We start from the raw sequence: 20,970 nt of genomic DNA, 5'->3' as shown, positions 1-20,970 counted from the left end.
TAATTTAATCTGGAAAGCCCAGATTGTGGATTTTGTAAATTAATGTGTTCATCTGGTCATGGTCCAAAGCTTTGGCTATGTAAAGGAATACCCCCCCCCCACAAGTATACTTTTTGTAGCGAATTCCTTCAGAGATGTGTTCCACAACATGATAAAGTTGATAGGATGTAGACAATGACTTTCAAAATCCAAACTGCTGTGGAATTAGTATATTGTTTACTTCCAGACGATCACATACTCTTTGAGAATAACTGCTTCCATAAGCTTACTTATGCAAGGAAGTAAACTAAGACGACTCAGGTACAGATGCAGGTTTATTTGGTTTGAGAATAGGCAAGATTTTAGTTGCTTTCCATTCCTGTGGAATGTATTGCCATCAAAGTATAGTATTGAAAATGTTGGCCAGCTTCACTATTAACTTAAGTGGTAGCATCTTCATCATCTTATTGTTGATTTTGTCAGTACCGGTGCTCTTGGTGTTCTTTAAATTCTTAACATAGCCAATAACTTCTGACAGTCAGACTGGAACAATGTTGTTAGTGAGTGGGTTTGTTATGTAATTGTTATGAAAGTCAGAGATAATCTGTTCTGTTGTTGTGTCCTGCATGTTGTTTATGCAAAACTGAGATTTCAGATACTGCTTTTTCAGTTTCGGTGTAATGGATCCTGTCAGGGCCTTTAAGGATGGAATATAATTGCAGCATTTCCTGTATCTAGAGCATGTTCTCCAGAAGGAATTATCATTCGTCGAAAGCAGACTTAGATGATTAGTCTAGTTTTAATGTGACTGAAAATTTGGTACAGACCTGATGGCATCATCCAATCTATAGAGCAATTGCTTGTCAGCAGGAAATCTAGTGCATTGGTATTGTCTTCTTGCAGCATTTTGTCTTTTAACAGCGCAAATATGTGTCAGCGCTAGATGCCCTTCAGAGCTTAATGCCACATCCTTGCGTTACGGCGAATCCTACGCAGCGGGATGATAATCGCACAGTTGTGTCCTGCTTTTGGAACAAAATATTTACTAACAGATGGTATTACTAAGCCACGATCCATTCAAAATATTGCTCATTTCTCTTTCTGAGGTGAAAATGGGGTCATCAAGTGCCTGTGATTTATTGGATTTTCAGGAATGTAAACACAAACATGTGATAGCAGGTGAAAAGGGAAACATGTGGCCTTTTAACTCATTTTGAAGTGGTTGTTTATAGTTTCGATTATATCTTAGGATCGGATTTAATGGGAGATATTCTAACATGGGTTTTACTTTTAGATTCATTTGTGTAGCCATGGCTAAAAGGCCACGTTACCTTTCTGAGGATAAAATATCTAAAGTTATGAATGATTGATCTATGGATCTTTCCGACAAAGACAGTGAAAACAACTATAAATTATTGGAGTTCTTTATATAGTAGTTCTGAATCTTCAAATTCTGAATTAGAAGATGATAATAATAGACATGCATGATTGAAAATATGCATGATAATGATGCAATGTCGGTATCTGCATTGATCCACGCTATGAGATTTTTCATACGGCTTTGAAATATTAATTATTACAATATTCTTCAAGTATTTCATAATGTTAAGTGCAAATATTTTTAATGTTTTTTTTTTATATTTTGTATCAACATTTAGTGTTTAATTTAGGTATTTTTAGTTACAGTAAAATACAATATATTTATATTTTTATAGTTAAATATAAATTATTTTAAATAAATTTTTTCGTTATGATTGAAATTATGACATCTTTAATCACATATTTAAAATGGCTTCATTTCTACATAAAGTGTACATTTTGTCCATTATTATGTAATGCGTACTTTCCGAAATTGCGTCTTAGGCTTAGTGGGAGAAAATGCTTTGACCTGTAAACACAGTCCGCGTGTAACAGCTCCCATCCTGAGAGAGCACTATCTTCTGTAGGCTGCCGTCCTGAATAGGTTGATTAGATATTTAAGTTCCATATTTTTTGGGGGTTTGGAATTTTTGATAATTTTATAGGCATTTCTGCGAGTATGTAATATTCAATCCGTAAAGTCCTTAACCAAACTATCAGTGTCACTCTCATTATGTACTGTTGGCAGTGTGTAATGTAGGTTGTTTAGAGTTTTGGTTTAGAGCTACAGTCACTAATAATGACTCTTTTGACTGGTGTGATATAATAACTGATTTCCAGGAGAACTCTGACTGGATTCGCAATTCACTTTATGCCCTAAGAACTTGCTTAGAACTGAAGATATTCCAGACTATGAAATTTCTTTCCAGTCAGTTGCAATTGCTCCGTCCAGTGGAAGCAGCCAGGGATTCATCATGTGTAAAACAAAATGCCAAAATATCAAAGGTCTTTGTGTGAAAAAAGTAACTAAGAGTAACTCAAAATGCCAGTCGAGCCTACCATGTCGCAACAAGTAGGTTATTTTTAACTTTTTTTATGAAATTTTTGTTTTGTACAACTTTTATTTTTCTTGAAATATTTTGAATAAAAGTTTTTTTAATGGCACTCTTACATTGTTTTTTCAAAATAACATTTGTATTTTTAAGGAATGCATGTCTTTTACACAATAGCCTTAACATGACTTTTTTTCATAGTTTGCCTAAATAGTATATGTCATTCTATAGAAAATTTAAGGAAAGTATATAACAATTCTCATATTTCATATTTTGCCTAAAAATTCTTAGGTTTTCCATAGAATGTCGGCATTTCATACATTGCTGGCGACACACACACATACATATATATGTAGAAAGCATCGACGACCGATGCTGACTTATTACCAGCCTGGTGACGTCATCCCAGCTTAGCACAATGCGGAGCAGCTAAGACAAGGCCAGATAGCGTCCAGACGTGAAAGAGAGTGGAGAGTAGCAGATGCAAGCGGATGGCTTGCTTGTCCTCAAGAGTTAAAAAAGACAGATGGTCTTCTTTGGTGTTTAAGTGCTTTTGATGCTTAAGCCAAGCCAATCATATTATTTAAAGCTAGCTGTGGATGTTAAGAGGATAACGTATTCTATCAATGCCGGTGGAACTAATAGTGTGTGTGAATTGTTCATCATTACATGAATCCTGCAACATTAATTTTTACTTAACTTACGTTTTATTACCTTTATCTATTTCTTATTAGTAAAATAAAAACATTTAAAATGCAATATCCATGCTCTGTGTGCATGTTTTGAAAGTAAAACCTACATATATATATACAGTCAAAAGTCGTTAATCCGGACTCGTCGGGACTTCGGCGATTCCGGATTATAGATCATCAGTTTAAATCTGGTAAGATGGCATGCAGAAATTATAAAATTAAAAATATGAAACCGTAATTTATGAAATAAAGAACAATTATGATCTAAAGGGTATCAAAATTTACAAAAAAAAAAAAAAAAAAAAAAAAACTTAATATTTATTTCTTTACTTTATTAAACATTTCTTTCAATGTAAGCTGTTTAAGTTGCTTCGTTTTTTATGTGATAATACATTCTCTTTAATTCTTTAAACAGACATGCCCACCAGCGGCCGAGCGCTAACGTTGCTGAACACTGGTAGTTCGGTCTGAGGTTCGAATCTCACGAACGGGCTGGCTGCATGGGTGTTTTCGTGGTTTTCCCCATGTGTAACGTGTATACGAGCCAGTTTCCCTTAGAAAGTCCTCCACGAAGGCATCCCTCCCCTTAGGCAGATAGCCCTAGTGAGCTTTGCCATAATTAAATACACCTAAAAATACATCTTTAAACAGACATAATTTCTTGTTCAGTTACAAAGTTCCGCTGTTCAAGTCCTATAATTGTGTCGAGAATACCGACTAATTTGTCAATTGAAATTTTTTCATTTTCAATAACCTCTGTCACTTTCTTCGCTATCGGAAACGAATTATAATGACGAGGAATTTGATTTAAATCATATTAAAGATGGGGTACATCGAGATGAAATACCGGATTATATTAATACATTTAATAAGGAATTATAAGCCAAATAAAATAAAAACATCTGCCCTGAAGATAAGGATAGTGCTGACAAATCAACTTCCATTCATTGTGCGGCGTTAAAGATAAACAAAGTTTAGATAAACAAAGGATATGCCTTTATCCATATTTTGTAGCAATTCCACTTTTTGTTTAATGAACTTCAAAACATACTTTCGCTTTGTAGATCATTTACATATTAATAAATATATATCAAAAATTCTATTTGACATAATCGAAAGTTCAAGCTTACTTTTATAAAATTGCTCTAACAGTCTGCAAAAAATAATAAGCCGGATCCAATTCAAAGATTAAGGAACAACGCAATCTGCAACATTAACTGAAATAGATAATTAAATAATTTTAGCTTAGCTTTTACCGTCCGTTATACATTAAACGCGCACTCGTAAACATATTTTGCGCACGCGCACAAGCATATTCTCAGCCGTAAAGGCCTTACGTGCATGCGTCAACGCGACACATGCGCAGAAAGTTTGAAGCTTTGAGGTCCGGATTATAGATCATTCCGGTTTATGGGTGTCCGAATTAACGACTTTTGACTGTATATGCATTATTATGGTTTAAATATAAATCTTTCATGCAAACTGTTATTTCTCTCTTAATCTATCATAAACACAAGCACTGGAAAGCAAAATTAATATCACCACATCTGTGTCATAGCATGAATTTAGAGGAGCATTTTTTGAAATAATTAATCATTCAACATGGAAAATTTGAGAAGGTAACAGGTATCATTAACATCAATTCTGGACTATATGAAACAGGAAAAAGGAGGAGTATAAAAAAGTGTCTTGCATATTTTTTTAACAAAGTATATTAGTTTTTAGATCTTTTAATTAAAACAGTGCATGATATAAAATTTAGGAAATGTTCTACATAACTTTTAATATTATTATTAATAATACATAATAATATATGTCAATTAATAAGTTTTCTGGCTGTTCTATTATAAATACACCCATAAAGACTTTAAAAATTCATTTTGGAATACCAAAAATAAAAAATACCTGGTATTTGCCCAACTTCATCATCAAAAAAGTCACTGTAATCAAGTGGTGGTTTTTCCAAAGTTTCATCCCATCTTTTAGGCCTAAAAAGTAATTTATATATATATTATTAACAATGCTTTTCCAAATTTTTAATACAGTAAAATTATTCACACTGTTTTATCAATTAGCTATTATTAAGACACAATAACACGCTGAATAAATACTAATTCAGAAGTCAAACAACAAAAATCAGCGTTATATTTACAAAATTTTCACAGAACTAGTTTCAATGTTTTTACCAAACCACCATCTTCATCTGCAAAACCACAAATGAACCAGATAGGAAATAATGATTAGATAAGATAAGAAAGCCTGGACAAGAATAAGCAAGTGGCACCATCTGTTGGTGAAACCAGAACTAAAACATAATTTCTTTAAAGGCCGAAGGCAAATTTGGATTGGAATTAGGATCGTTAACTAGAACAGAAAGATTTTTATGAATGTGAAAATGCCTCTAGAAAATCCAGTTCTCCAATGGAAGATGTTTTTTGAATAATATTGGCAGCAGAAAAACTGAAAGTGTGGTTTTCGGACCAACAATGTTGAGCAACAGTAGACTTCTGTGTTTCCTTTTTTCTAACATATGCCTCATGTTCCTTGATGCGAAATTTTAAGGCTCTCTTAGTTTGGCCAATGTAAATTAAACCCCACTGGCAAGGAATCCTATAAATACCCCAGGAATTCATATCTGGAATGGGGTCCTTGAGTATGGAACTCGGAATTTTATTGATGGGAGAATAAACAACCCAAAAGTTAAATTTCTGCAAAATATGTGCAACTTTATAGCTAATTGATGGAAAGAAGGGAATGACAACAGAATTTTTATAATCTCCTAAAACAAGAGTGTGCCTTTTAGTGTGTTGAGATGAGAATTTTTTAACTGCTTGATTAATAATGTTGGGTGGAAAGACCCTGTCAATAGCTATTGCTTTTAAATAATTTAGTTCTTCATCAAGGGCTAGTTTGGAGGAGCAAACTTGAAGAGCACGGAAAACATAGGAATAAAAGGAAGCTAACTTTTGTTTAGTCGGATGACATGATTTAAAGTGTGGTGGAAGGCAAACCGATGAAGTTTTACGGTAAACTGTAGTACTGAAGTTGGATGTGTTACGTGTGACCAGAATGTCGAGAAACGGAAGAAAATTGCATATCTCAAGTTCAAAAGTGAACTGAATAGCAGGATCAATAGAATTCATTGTTGAAAGAACTTTATTTAAATCATCTTTATTACCTTCAAACAGAGTAAAAGTATCATCTACGTAGCGGAACCATGCCGGGAAGTTTAAAGTTTCACACAATTTTGATTCATAATAATGTATGTAGATATCAGCCCCCTCAGTCCCATCCTGGCATGGTTCCGCTACGTAGACGATACTTTTACTCTGTTTGAAGGTAATAAAGATGATTTAAATAAAGTTCTTTCAACAATGAATTCTATTGATCCTGCTATTCAGTTCACTTTTGAACTTGAGATATGCAATTTTCTTCTGTTTCTCGACATTCTGGTCACAAGTAACACATCCAACTTCAGTACTACGGTTTACCGTAAACCTTCATCGGTTTGCCTTCCACCACACTTTAAATCATGTCATCCGACTAAACAAAAGTTAGCTTCATTTTATTCCTATGTTTTCCGTGCTCTTCAAGTTTGCTCCTCCAAACTAGCCCTTGATGAAGAACTAAATTATTTAAAAGCAATAGCTATTGACAGGGACTTTCCACCCAACATTATTAATCAAGCAGTTAAAAAATTCTCATCTCAACACACTAAAAGGCACACTCTTGTTTTAGATTATAAAAATTCTGTTGTCATTCCCTTCTTTCCATCAATTAGCTATAAAGTTGAACATATTTTGCAGAAATTTAACTTTCGGGTTGTTTATTCTCCCATCAATAAAATTCCGAGTTCCATACTCAAGGACCCCATTCCGGATATGAATTCCTGGGGTATTTATAGGATTCCTTGCCAGTGGGGTTTAATTTACATTGGCCAAACTAAGAGAGCCTTAAAATTTCGCGTCAAGGAACATGAGGCATATGTTAGAAAAAAGGAAACGCAGAAGTCTACTGTTGCTCAGCATTGTTGGTCCGAAAACCACACTTTCAGTTTTTCTGCTGCCAATATTATTCAAAAAAACATCTTCCATTGGAGAACTGGATTTTCTAGAGGCATTTCACATACATAAAAATCTTTCTGTTCTAGTTAACGATCCTAATTCCAATCCAAATTTGCCTTCGGCCTTTAAAGAAATTATGTTTTAGTTCTGGTTTCACCAACAGATGGTGCCACTTGCTTATTCTTGTCCAGGCTTTCTTATCTTATCTAATCATTATTTCCTATCTGGTTCATTTGCGGTTTTGCAGCTGAAGATGGTGGTTCGGTAAAACTATCGAAACTAGTCCTGTGAAAATTTTGTAAATATAACGCTGATTTTTGTTGTTTGACTTCTGAATTAGCTATTATTGCTTATTTAATTCTAGACTATTATTTAATATAGATATTCTTCTCATAGGTCTGAATATTTCAGTAACAAAACTTTGTGAAAATTATCTTAATTTTTTTTTTAATTAAGTTAGTACATTCAAAGCTTAAAATTTACTTCTTAAAGCTATATTTTTACCTCCAAATAATTTTCAAGATTTTAGTAAATAACATCAAGATTATAGTAAATACATACCTTATAACATCAAGATTTTAGTAAATACAAGGTTCACAGTGAAATTCAACTTTTAATTTCCATGAACAAGCATAATGAATTAGTTATTAAATTAAGTATTTTCAAATGAATACTGTTATGCATTTATTACAAACTACTGGATCATCTGGAACATTCGACCATTTCTGGAAGCAGCAAAAACATATGAAGCAAATGAAGCAGCACAAAAGCATATGAAAACTTCATTGAATAACATAAGGATCAATTTCTTTTACAACTTTTTACCATCTCTCCAGCATTTTTGAAAAATATCCTTTTTAAAAAGCTCATTAGGTTTATTTGTAAAGAAGTTATTGAGATGCAGTTTGACAGTCTCCAAAGAAGTGGACTTCAGGCCATCCTGAGAATTTTGAAGAGAGGTTAAGATATAAAAATCCATGGGGTGGAGTGACATTAAACATACCGGCCGCATTCAATAAATCTTTGTCTGACCTTCATCAAAATTTGAGGCCAAGTATTTTCATTCAGTTGAGCCAGGGTCTTTAAACATTAGAGATTTCAGATAGCCTCATAAAAAGAAATCACATGGGGCTAAATCAGGCGAGGGTGCTGGCCACTGACGATCGTCCCACAAGGAGATAAAACGTACAGGGAAATGTTATAAAAAAAAAAAAAAAAAAAAAAAATTCCAATGATGCCTATTCTGGACAATGCACACAAAACAGTTACATGTTCTGTATGGAGGGACTGCTCATGAAATTCTCAGGGATTCGTGCCACTCCATGATTGCATGTTTTGCTTAATGCATGCTGAAACCTGAAAGATAAAAATGAGCCTCATCGCTAAAGAACATAAGCTCATCATGAGGCATATTGTCAAGAATGGCTTTGCATGCATTTTTTAGTGAAAGGAAATCACATGGATTAAGTTTTTGCACCACTGCCAATTTATATGGATGAAAATGTAGTATGTTGAAAAGTACAACTCCATGGCAAATGCACGCTCCTCTCTCATCCACTGCATGATCGGTTCTAAACCTACATGACATAAAACGTTAGATACCGCTCTTTTCAATGAGCACCACCCCACCCTTCTTGGAATAAATGTCGCTAGATGGCGCACATTTTAAATAAGGAAGTTCCCCTGCTGCACACGGTATTTTTCCATATTTATTCTTTGATTAGGTTGCAACAATTCGTAGTGCAGAAAAATCTCTCATAACTGGCACCCAATTAATAAACAATATCAAAATAATGGCATTTTTGAAGATCTAAATTTTAATCCAAAATTTAGGCTTATGAAATAAAAAATATATATATATCATGGGCTAAAAATTTAAATGCAGAAATGTTATGTTATGTTTCTGCCACCCAATGTAACACGCATTATCCAAACAATGGATCAAAGAATTATAATGCAAAAATGTGTAACATATTTTATGTTAATTAACCAGTTATTATGATTTAAGTCTTGATTATAAGATCTCCTTTCCATAATCCTTATCAGAATGCAAATTGGGTTTGTGTGTATTTAAACAGAGGGTGATAGATATGCTCAGGTTAGAGCTTCTGGCAACTGAGTCTTGCAGTTAAGTTATTCTCATCAGCTCTGCTTAAGTTATATTCTGGATTTAGCATCTTACTAGCAGATGTTTTAGAAACACGTGCTGCCTCATCAGCTCTACTTAAGTTATATTCTGGATTTAGTATCTTACTAGAGGATGTTTTAGAAATATGTGCTGGTAATACTTTGAGCCAGCTTAATTTAGTCTATTCTATATATAGCCTTATAAGGCTATGTTATCAAATTAAATTGATTTAATCCATTAGGTTAATTTAAATATCCACAAGTAGGCCTGTTCAATTCAACTTTAGACTAAATAAAAAGGATATTTTAACCTTCGTTGTAGTGATAACTCACTATTAGTCTAATATGGTCTGCAGGACTTAAGCTTCTAGTTACTATAGAAACAATACAGATGAAGTACTGATTATTTTTTAAGCATTGAAGTGTGAACTTTGAAGATAGTGTCTATGATTCTCAGAATAACTCATATTAATATATGCTATATTTAATTTTCTCTTGCTTGGAAAGTTGTACAGAACATTAGTTTACACTGCTGTTGGCATACATTGTGGCTTATGATCATGTTCATAGATTGAGTCAAGCGACAAAGATTCTCTTAGTTTTAAAACAAGTTTGGCAGCTGTGATCAGCATCTTTTATTTATAGTTACACACTCATAGAAGGTTATTATTAATAAAGAAGAGGTGAAGGTTTGGATTGAAGTAGACAATTCTGTTTTCCAGCATTCTCTGTCAAGATGATGATGAAATAATTGGGAAAGAAGGAAGGGAATGCTAGAATTACACGATGTGAGTAGGAAAGACCATATTTAAACATCTACTTTGTTCGAGGCCACAACCCATCATCAGTAGCAAAATAATTAGAAGATAACACACTTTGATTTTACAAGTTGCAGCATTTTCTGGATCATTCAATATAATAAACAACACATTATAAGAACTTTATTTACCTTACTTATTACTGCCAAGCAAATGAAAGAAATACAAAAGTTCATCAAAAAGTAACGCACAATCCATCATATCTCAGTAATGATAAGCACTAAGTAAATGGTCTATTTAATTATGGCAAAGCACACTAGGGCTATCTGCCTAAGGGAAGAGATGCCTTCGTGGAGTACTTTCTAAGGGAAACTGGCTCGTATACACATTACACGTGGGGAAACCTCGGATCAATACACATGATAGAACCTCGGATCGAACTAACAACAGTGTTCAGCGACTGCTGGTGGGCCCGCACTAAGTAAATGAAATTTGGTGAGCAGAAACATTTACCCTTCATCACCTAATCTATATCTAATTTTTATTTCCTATTGTTACAAGCAAGCCACCCTACATGATCAACATGACATTCTATTACATGAACATTCAGTTATCAAATTTCTCTACAAATTGAGAATAACTCAAAAACTTCTATTCACAAAATGCAAACGATATGTTTCTGATCAAGCAGCAATGTGGCTTCACATACAGAATTTCTGATAAATGAACGTCTGAGCAAAACAATATTCACAGCTTGGGTTAGATTCGACATTACCAGTATGATACCAGCCATACCTGAAAAGACTACATCAAAAATTAATGTTCTAGTCCTGTGAATGCAGCTAATTTCTCTACTGTCAATCTCCAACAATATACGGACACTTTTAGAGAGCAGCATGGGAGGGCATCCATTTACAGCAAGACATTCCGAGTCTATGTGGACAAAACAAGGAAGCAAATAATGTGTTGATGGCTTCAAAAGTTTTAGCATGGTGACTGCAACATCCACAATTAGCTATGGTCAGCTAGACCATGAACTGTTACAATCAATGAAAATACATCACTGAGGAATTCATCCAAAATGACTGATGCGTCACCATCAGAGAGATCAAGAAGCATATAGGTATGGCAAAAGGATCTATGCTAATACTAATCCAAATAGTGGAACACTGAAAAATTTGTTCTCATTGGGTTGCATTTCTCTTTACAAGAAAGATGATACAGATTAGGAAGAATGCACGTGATGATCTACAAAATTTCCTTGGGGATTGTTCAGCATACTTCCACAGAATCATCATGTGTGACTAAACTTGACTGTTTTATTTCAACCTTGAGGACAAAAGGTAGTGAAAAAAAAGGCACATGCATTTCTATCACAAATACAAAGATGGCCATAGCAGTGGATCATATATTGAGTCAGTAAAGCAAATGGATCATATACTGAGTGAAATTTCCAAAGGACCAAAAGACCAGTGCCTATAAAACCTATAAAATAACCACTTCAGAACCTATAAAATTTCATTTCTCTAGTGATCAGATAATAATAGATATAGATAATAATAGATAATAGATAATAATAGATAATCATCATTATCAATCTATAATAGATTATGCCTTTCATTTTGACTAACCTGAGTATACATATATATATATATACACACACACAAGGTGTTCGAATCAAATGTACCCAATTTGGAGAGGTTGCTCTACTTAACAGAGAGTTTAAAAGCATAAGAAAACCATCAAATTAAATACCAATACTCACAAAGTTTTTATTAACCTTTAACTGTCACGGACGTATATATACACCTTGCTCAGCTGATGGGTTAATTGTCCTAGGCATATATATATATACATGTGTGGAGTTCTTTTTTTAATCAGAGCAGGAGAGCACTCACTATCTTGGCATTGTACATATGCTTTTATTTAACAATAAGAAATAAAGGGTAATAATGATAAATTAAGTAAAGATTAAAGGTTGAATTATTCATGTAATGATGCACAATCACAGACAGTCCTTCACACAGAATTCCTCCGGCATAGTTCCCAGCTAGTTTTAAATACTATGATCATCTAGAGTCATCACAGCTAAAGGTGGAAAATGAAAAGAAGAATCGAAACTCCCAAAATAAGATCTAAGACTGTCTGTCTTCTTCAACTGTTGAAGGCATACGAGCCGTCTGCTCGTATCTATGTCTGGAAGCCATCTGACTCTGTCTGGGATGATTCGCGCTGAGCTATACTGATGACGTCAGCTGGTACTTCGCTAAGTTGGCATCGGGCATTCATGATTCCCACATATATGCCCTTCATATATATATATACATATATATGCCTTTCCGAAATGCTATCTGGCTGTCATTTGCTTTGTGCTGCTACCAGTAAAGTTATTCGCAAAGCTTTGGAATGTAACACCGCAATGACCTTGACAGAGTGTGCAAAAGGAGATACTATTTCAGAGAAGAGGGAAGGAATTGGAGAGGTGATGTTTCTGAAACGGTGAAAGTAATTGACTGCGCGGTTACTGGTCTTGTTTTTTGTTTGAGTAAAACATACATTTTTATTTTCTGTACGTTCCGCTTACTATTTGTGGTAGGTGCTTTGTTTTAGGAATATAACTGACAGTGATGACTAATGACTGCACACTTATTGCTTGTGTTTCTGTTTGAGTAAAACAAACATACTTTTTTTATTCTGTGTCTCTCGTTTTTGTTTACTGTTTTGAAGTAGGTGCTTTTTTTTACGAATATGCATGACAGTAAAATAGACGTTACTTTGCATCATCTTAAGGATCAGACACCTCAGAATATGATATTACATCAGATGCTTATATTATGATATTACATCAGGATTACAACAATTCTTTGAAAGATGCTCGATGTTGGATATCACTTTATATGAAAAACTTGCCTATGCTGCCTCCATACTTTCCAGTTAGGTACACTATTTTACAAAGTATAACAATGAAACCTGATATTACATTTTACTGGTCTAAAAATAAATTGATTGAAACTCTATTTTTGGGGATCTTTTTTATTATACAAACATGATTTTTATTATATTTACATCTTTTTTTATTATACTTTTGCTCTAAACATTAAATTTTGAACCTTCATTTTTTCTTTTATTCTTTATTTTGAGAAAATAAACAGTTTTTACACAGCAAAACTTGTACTTATTTTCCCCCTAATAGATTGCGTAAATATGCGCGCCTGTGTAAAAAGCGGTGGCTCTGGGGAGTGAACTTGTATATTTTCTGCGGCAGTTAAATGGTTAAACGATCAGTACAATTCCACTTGTAGGCCTGAGAATGTCCAGCTGGTAGTTCAGTTCCAACCATGTCCAGTGTAGCATTTCCAAAGTCACAGTAGCAATAGCCATGGTTATGGAGGCATGAAGGTCTTCAATATCATGGATGTTCCCTGAGTAGTCTTTCATGTAGCCCCAAAAGGAGAAAAATATAGAAAAGTCACATCGGGAGATCTTGGTGGCAAAAATTTGTAACATGTTCAGACAAATATTGGCAGTCATAGACGTCTCAGCAAAGAAAAATGGTCCTATGACTGTATCATGTGACAAAGCACATCAGACATTGATTTTGGGGCTGTCTTATATTATACATTCCAATTCGAGTAGTGAACAGGGGTTTTCTGCAGTTGTGGTTATTACCATTGTTGCTAACATGAAATGTAACTTCCTCTGAAAAAGAGATGCGGTTTAGAAAATCATGTTTATTTTCGATGTGAGATAACATCTCCACAGCAAATGCTGTATGCTGCGGCTCATCATTTGGTTGCAGTTTCTGCACAATCTGCATTTTATATGCATGCATCCTCAGTTTTTGATTCAGCACATAATGAATAGTTGATCATGGCATAGATGATTTAGTATCTGCCTTCCTGATCAACTGACGAGGGCTCTGAACAACGAACATCTTCCACACGTGAATAAAAATGCGAATGCAGATCATTTCCGGATCTTTTCCATCCACTTCCCATTTCAAGAAGCGTTTTGAGCCACTTTTTTATGCTCTTAGCCTGGAGTGGATTTCTTTTATAAACTGTTAGAAACATTCTTTGCATTTTTACTATAGATTTGTGTTCTGCATACGAGAGACCAATTTGTGCCTTTTCTTGTGGTGACGCCATTTTCCTGTTTGCCGGCTCAGCAAAAGCGCTGGTGCGCCAGATGGAAGAAAAAAATATTGTCGACAAACTCTAAGAATTTAGCTCCCACATGTGGCCAGTATTGCTCTTGTAGCGCTAAAACTTTGTTTTTAATTGACTGTTCAAAATAGATGCATTTGATTCGGACACCCTGTACGTACACACACATATATTATATAGGCATATAATGAGTATACACACATATATGAGAAGCATGCATTTAATCATTTAAAAAAGCGATTTTTTTAAAAAGAAATATCTAATTCTGGAAGAAGAAATTTATAATAACAGTATATCATTCATAGAAAATAATTACCCTAAGACATTCTAAATAAAACTGAAGAAGTTAAGAATTATGGTGGCTTGAAAAAAGAGGAAGAATGGACAACAGCTCACTAGAGGGTAGTTTCTCACCGAACTCCCTAGGAAGAGTAGTAGACGTAGGTGAATAAAATTGCACTGATATGAACTGAATAAAATATTTTGTGCAAGAAAAACAAAGATGACAGCAACTTTGCTTCATTACAAGAAATTATTGTTTACACGTTACTGTATTTGTAGTTTGGTTCAAGGTTTGAATCCCACGAATGGACTGGCTGTGTGGGCGTTTCCATGGTTTTACCCATGTGTAACGTGTATATGAGCCAGTTTCCTATAGAAAGTCCTCTACTTAAAGTCCCTAAGGCATCCCTTAGGTAGATAGTCCTTGAGGCTTTGCCGTAATCACATAAAACCAAAACCAAACCAGGTTTTATATAAAATGCGAACTTTTTATTGCCTAAGAAGAATTGATCTTGCACTTCTAAATTTACTACTACCACCACCACTACCTTAAAACAAAACAAAACAAACCTTGTTCCAGATATTTTGAAAAAATTTATTATTTTCATTGACTTTTCTGATCATTAAAAAAAAAAAAACCTGATTTTCCAGGTAGTGAGAATTCTAAGTCCTGATTTCATTGCAGCAACATGTACACCCAAAGAAATAACATAATATATATATATATATATATGCATTCTTAAGAGATTAAAAGATTTGTCAATGGGATACTTTTCTATCAAAGCTTCCAGGAAATCTCTGAAGTTCTGAAACAGGTGTACAGTTTTCTGACCACTAACTGTATTTAATTTTATCTTTCTGTAATGAGGATTTTGTTATTAATGTAGTGTAAATGAGATGGCTTTTAATATCTTTGCATTATTATTTCAAAATACTAATCCAAATTATGATAAAATTGTGCTGAATATGTTAATACACAGAAATTAATTTCTAATTAAAAAAGATATGAAAAATTTCTTAAACTCCACATACATTTGTTATTAGGATTAGTCATAGTACCTCATAATAATCAAAGAATGCAGCTAAATAATTTAGCATAATTCATATTAATCATTAATTTGTTACAAAGTTATCGTCTGAACAATATAACCAGACAAAATTTTATTAACACACATATAATTTATATTCCATTTTTGTTATGTAATGATAAACTCAGAACTGTTGTCCCGAAACTTTTATCACTAGAATCTTGTGATAAATTTATCATAAATGCAAAAACACAAATTAATACAGCTACAAAATTTAACCCATTTTGTAATTCCATTTATTATTAATTGAAAAAAGATCAATCCATCATTAATATTATTGATATCTTGTATTTTATTGAAACACAGAGAAATATATAATGTGTTCTACCATTTCCTGGTTTTGATAAAGAAAGAGGGAAATCGTATTCTGAAATGGAACATTTTACTTTACAAAAATTCCAATAATTAAATAACCATTGAAATGATAAGAACATATACTAGACATTAATCTTTGCTAAAAAGCAGAGAAATGATAATTAAATAATCATACAAAATAAGAAAAAAGTTCACTTTTTCCTAATCACTTTTTAAAACTAGACTGCAGTACTTAATATGTCAATGACAAGGCTGGAAGTAAGAAAAGCAAAATATATGTTTATTCTGCTATGCTTTTTTTTAAATTTAAAATACATTTCTGTAGTTATAAAAACTCAAAAGCCTTCACTGTACCTTTCAGAATAATATTTTCAAAGATCTGATCTCAACATATACTCTAAATTAGCTTAGAACACTTCATTAAAAAAGAATGGAATATGTCGAACAATGATATCAACATTGCTTATGATTGTTTTGCTTTTTATATAATGCTTAGCATAAATTTATTTCATTATTTTAAATAGTGCTATAAAAAATCTATTTTTCTTCTACTATCAGTTAAAATTTGGCAAAAGCTTAACAGTTTTCTACAAATTCTATTAAAATTGTTAATGGTATTATTATTTAAAATGAAGCTTAACGAGTTTTAAGATCAATGCCGCCCATAAAATGGTTTATTTAAGTCATCAAAAAGTAATCAAACACTTGATTCTCATTTTATTTTTATTGTGTTTTATAATTTTGAATATTTGTCGGACAATGTTATTTATTGTACATAAATTTGCATTAAAGGAATGTATTCAGAAAAACTCTTTGCCTTTTGGTTCCTTTTTTTTAAGCATTTAAGCACAATTTTAAAAGAATGTTAAGTACACTATATATTTCAATATGAAAGAATTACAACTTACTTCAGAGAGACATTTTTATCATCCAATGTTAAATCTTTGTTTTTATCTTTAGCTAGGTCACTCATTCCTTTCAAAACTTTTGCTTGTTCACTATCAACTTCATCATCTTTTTTTCTCCTTAACCTTTGCTTACGGGCTATTGGATCTTTGCTGTGAGCTAATATATATATGTGGGAAGAAAGTACTCATTAGATATTTTAAATAAATGTTTGCTTTTAGAGGGTTCCCACTGAAAGTCAACTTTTAGTTTCCCAAAACAAAAATAAGAAATTAAGTATGGATAACTGAATAATTTTAAACATATATGATTGTGACTATGAAATAAAGTGTAATAACAAAGACCATTATAAACATTAAATTTATCTCATATATTCATGAAATAAATATATACAGGAAAATACACACTTAAAGCATTTGAAAAGCAGATAACAGTATTAATTCTGGGGTAAACTATTCACACTACTAATGAAATTGACATCAGTATATTATCCATAACAACAAGGTTCATACACATTTCTGCACATGGAAATTAAGTACTTTTAAGGACAATTAAAGAACATTAATGAAAAAAATTAAGGACCTATGAGCAAATGGGAGCTGAATAAATTCAATTAAAAATATTATCTATCCTGAATTTCATGTTTATTATAACATCATAAAAATAAAATAGATCTGTAAATAGGATGCATTATTATTAAACATAAATTTATTAACATAATTATTAATAAGTTTAAGAATAAAATAAACTTTATGAAATTTATCAAGTAGCATTAAATATTTTACACTTATAATAGTTGGACATATTTGACAAAAATAAGTGATATTTTATTTACGTTTTACTAACTGTTAGATTTACATTGATTTTTTTTTTTTTTTTTTTTTTTTTTTAAGTCTCATTTTGTTACATACTTGTCAGTCTAGAGGTTTAGTAAAATAGCAGGTAGACTTTAGTCAAGCGGTACACCCAAAGAAATAACATCAAAACAAATACGTGTTCTTAGTGTCGTAGCTTCACGTAGAGTTCCAGGGGTTGTAACCCAGTTAATATACTTTAAGGTTCTAATAAGCCACTAAAGCACCAGAGATGATAAGTTGTTTTGTATTATTTTAAGTCTCATTAGATACAAAGAATATGTTTTACATGAATTTTTACATTTTTGTGTTTTACCCCGTGAGCATGGTAAAGATTAATGAAAGGCAACAACTTGCCTTAATATGCACAAATAATTTTTAAGGGTTAGTTTTAAGGGTCAGTTAGTTATAAATAATTAATTTACGCAGTAAGATAACCTTGGTCATTATGGATTTACACGGCCACTATTAAATTTTATTTATTTTTTAAATAATATTAGTTAATAAAAGTCCTATTAAAATCATAACCTAATAAAATTTCCCAGTTAAAAATACATGTAATTTATGACATTGATTCTTAAATGATATTAGGATAATTACACATTACAAGCTAGAAAACATTTACGTTTTGTAGCAACAACACTCAACAAAATATTTATGCATCTTTTTAATTTGAAGCCTTCCCAGACATTTTGGCTCTTTTAAGTATCTTTTCTAGCAATTAGAAATTTGTCTCAATAGACAAACCAATGTTCTCACTAGTTTCTGCATGCTTTATCACCTAACTTGTCAAACTCTTCACAATGTACCTATTTTTTGATCTGGTAAAAGTTAAATACCTCCTGACAGACATGAAGCAAACTATCTCTATGTTTTAAAGTAACTACAAAGTCAGACAAAGATTTAAATCAGCCTCTTATTTAAAAAGAACTTCGAACATACAGGCAATGAAATCAATTACACAGCTCGTGGTAATGCAATTACACAAGAAGGGGAAATTCAAATTCAAACTAATTAAGTAAACAAACCCTCATGCTCTACTGGTCAAAGATTTAATTTTAATTTAAGCTGGCTCAGTAACTGTATTGTCATAACAAATTCAAATGTCGGCAGCGATAATGCAAAGATGAATAATTACAAATTATCAGAGCTGGTGGGAACTAATATAGCAAGCAAGTGGAGGTCAGAACGTCTTTATAGTTCAGAAACCTCAGTTTAAAAATTGTCTAAATGATGTGCATTCTGGTGAGGAAATAGAAATGGGAAAGTAGAGTAAAGCCTGAAATTATAAACAACTGGGTAATTTATATAATAATAACTGTACATATCTTTGAAAAATAATTTTTGTTGTGTATTCAGTTTCTTTCTTCAACATGTTTCCTTTTAATTTAGAATTTTTGGATTTAATTAAGATTTCTGTTATTCTAAAAAAAGATAAAATGCATTTAGAATGTATAGAAAAAGCTGCTAATTTTCTTTCTTTAGTAATATGAACATTCAGAAGAAATATGAAATATATATATATGGTAAGGGCTGTGTACAGAGCTGGTATAGCAGAATCTTTAGACTTTAGTGATACACTAAGCAACAAAATCTAGAAATAGCAAATCTTTTAGAATTTAGAGCAGGCATTGGAAGCAGAATTTAGGATCCACAGAGATTGAATCAGGTGGGAAAATACCTAGTGTTAGCCTTGTGTATGATGCATTAAGACATATTAGATAATCTTTTCAATTTCTTTCTAAAATGCCTGTCCATGTTATAGAATTAGAAGCATTTTTGATATCTTCCATGCTTATGTCTAGAGAAAAGCAGGGAAAATAAAGGGAAGATAAACATGTTGAGAAAAAGATTCTAGTATCAGAAGTAAAACATTCAAATACAGTACAAAGTCCGTAATCGAGACTCGTCGGGACTTCAGGAATTCCAGATTGTTTTTTTTTTTTTTTTTTTTTTTTTTTTGAATTATAAATCATCAATTTAAATCTGGTAAGATGGTATGCAGAAACTGCACAATTAAAAATATGAAAGAGTAATTTATGAAATAAAGAGCAATTATCATCTAAAGGATATCAAAATTTACAAAAAAAAAAAAAAAAAAAAAAAAAAAAAAAAGCTTAATATTTATGTGTTTACTTTATTAAACATTTCTTTCAATGCAAGTTGCTTAAGTTGCTTCTTTTTTTGTGCTAATACTTTCTCTTTAATTCTATAAACAGACATAATTTCTTGTTCAGTTACAAAGTTCCACTGTTCAAGTCCTGTAATTGCTGTGTCGAGATTACCGACTAACTTGTCAATCGAAATTTTTTTCATTTTCAGTAACCTCTCTGTCCCTTTCTTCACTATCGGAAGCAGTACTTTCTGGATCTAGAACCATACTACAGATTTCGCCGTCCGTTGATTGATGATTCGGGCATTGTCGTTGCAATGAAAAACTTCTGTTATATCATCTTCATTTATTACCGCTTCTCCACATTTCTTTACAAAATCCAATAACTGGAAAATTTCACCTTTAGTTTGCAATGCACGAAAACCTTCATATTCGCAGCTATTACCTTCATCGTCCTCACCATTAAATATGGTAGCTGGCCATAAATTATGTCAAGCATTTTTTAACGTATCTGGAGACACATCCTCCCACGATCTTGCGATGCTCCACACAGCAGATTTTCTCCTAAAAATTTCAACAAGTCTTGAATAGTCTTGCCATTGTTCAAGAAATTTAACATAGATTTAAAAAATGCTACTTTATATTTGCATTTCAGCGTGTGCACTATTCCCATATCCATAGGCTGAATGATAGATGTACAATTTGGAGAGAAAAATAATACGGACACGTTATCTTTCACTAAAACTTGAAGTATGTGCTTTCACTAAAAAGTGAAGTATGTGCTGAGCAGTTGTCAACAATCAGGACTATTTTTAAATCATCAGGTAAACCAACCAAATTCAAATGTCGGCGAGCCTTGGGTATAAAATGATTTTCAAACCAAACACTCAGCAACGCTTGTGTCATCCATGCTCTTTTATTTGAGCGATAGATAATGGGGAAAATCATTACTCCTTTAAATGCTTGAGGTCGTGCAAGTTTTCTGATTACGAAAAGTTTGCACTTGTGCGTTACTGCAGCATTTGTGCATGCTAAAATTGTTAGTCTGGAATCTTTGACACCAGTTGGAGCCTTTTCTGTAGAGGTTGCCACGGTATTTCGCTGTACATATTGCCAGAAAAGACCAGTTTCATCAGCGTTGGAAATTTGTTCTGGAGATAACTGCTCAGTAGTAAATGAATTCATCTGCAAATTGTTCAGCAGCTTCAGTATCAG

At 32.6% G+C, this 20,970-nt stretch overlaps 1 protein-coding gene across 3 annotated transcripts in view; it reads right to left on the bottom strand.

Annotated features, from left to right (window-relative positions):
* The window catches only part of fliI (FLII actin remodeling protein), a 175,271-nt gene that overhangs the window by 78,857 nt on the left and 75,444 nt on the right, over nucleotides 1-20,970 (bottom strand). For all 3 annotated transcript variants that reach the window (XM_085815549.1, XM_085815551.1, XM_085815550.1), the window contains 2 exons: nucleotides 16,791-16,947; nucleotides 4,988-5,070 (listed from right to left, as the gene is read on the bottom strand). In XM_085815549.1, the coding sequence (XP_085671675.1) occupies nucleotides 4,988-5,070; nucleotides 16,791-16,947 (240 nt within the window). The remainder of the gene's footprint in view (nucleotides 1-4,987; nucleotides 5,071-16,790; nucleotides 16,948-20,970) is intronic.

The sequence above is a fragment of the Stegodyphus dumicola genome, chromosome 4, assembly GCF_044657685.1.
Source record: "Stegodyphus dumicola isolate Sdum_Otavi_A_Nest chromosome 4, ASM4465768v1".
Classification (NCBI taxonomy): domain Eukaryota; kingdom Metazoa; phylum Arthropoda; class Arachnida; order Araneae; family Eresidae; genus Stegodyphus; species Stegodyphus dumicola.
The sequence above is the reverse complement of the archived record's forward strand: the minus strand, read 5'-3'. Positions and strand labels throughout refer to the sequence as shown.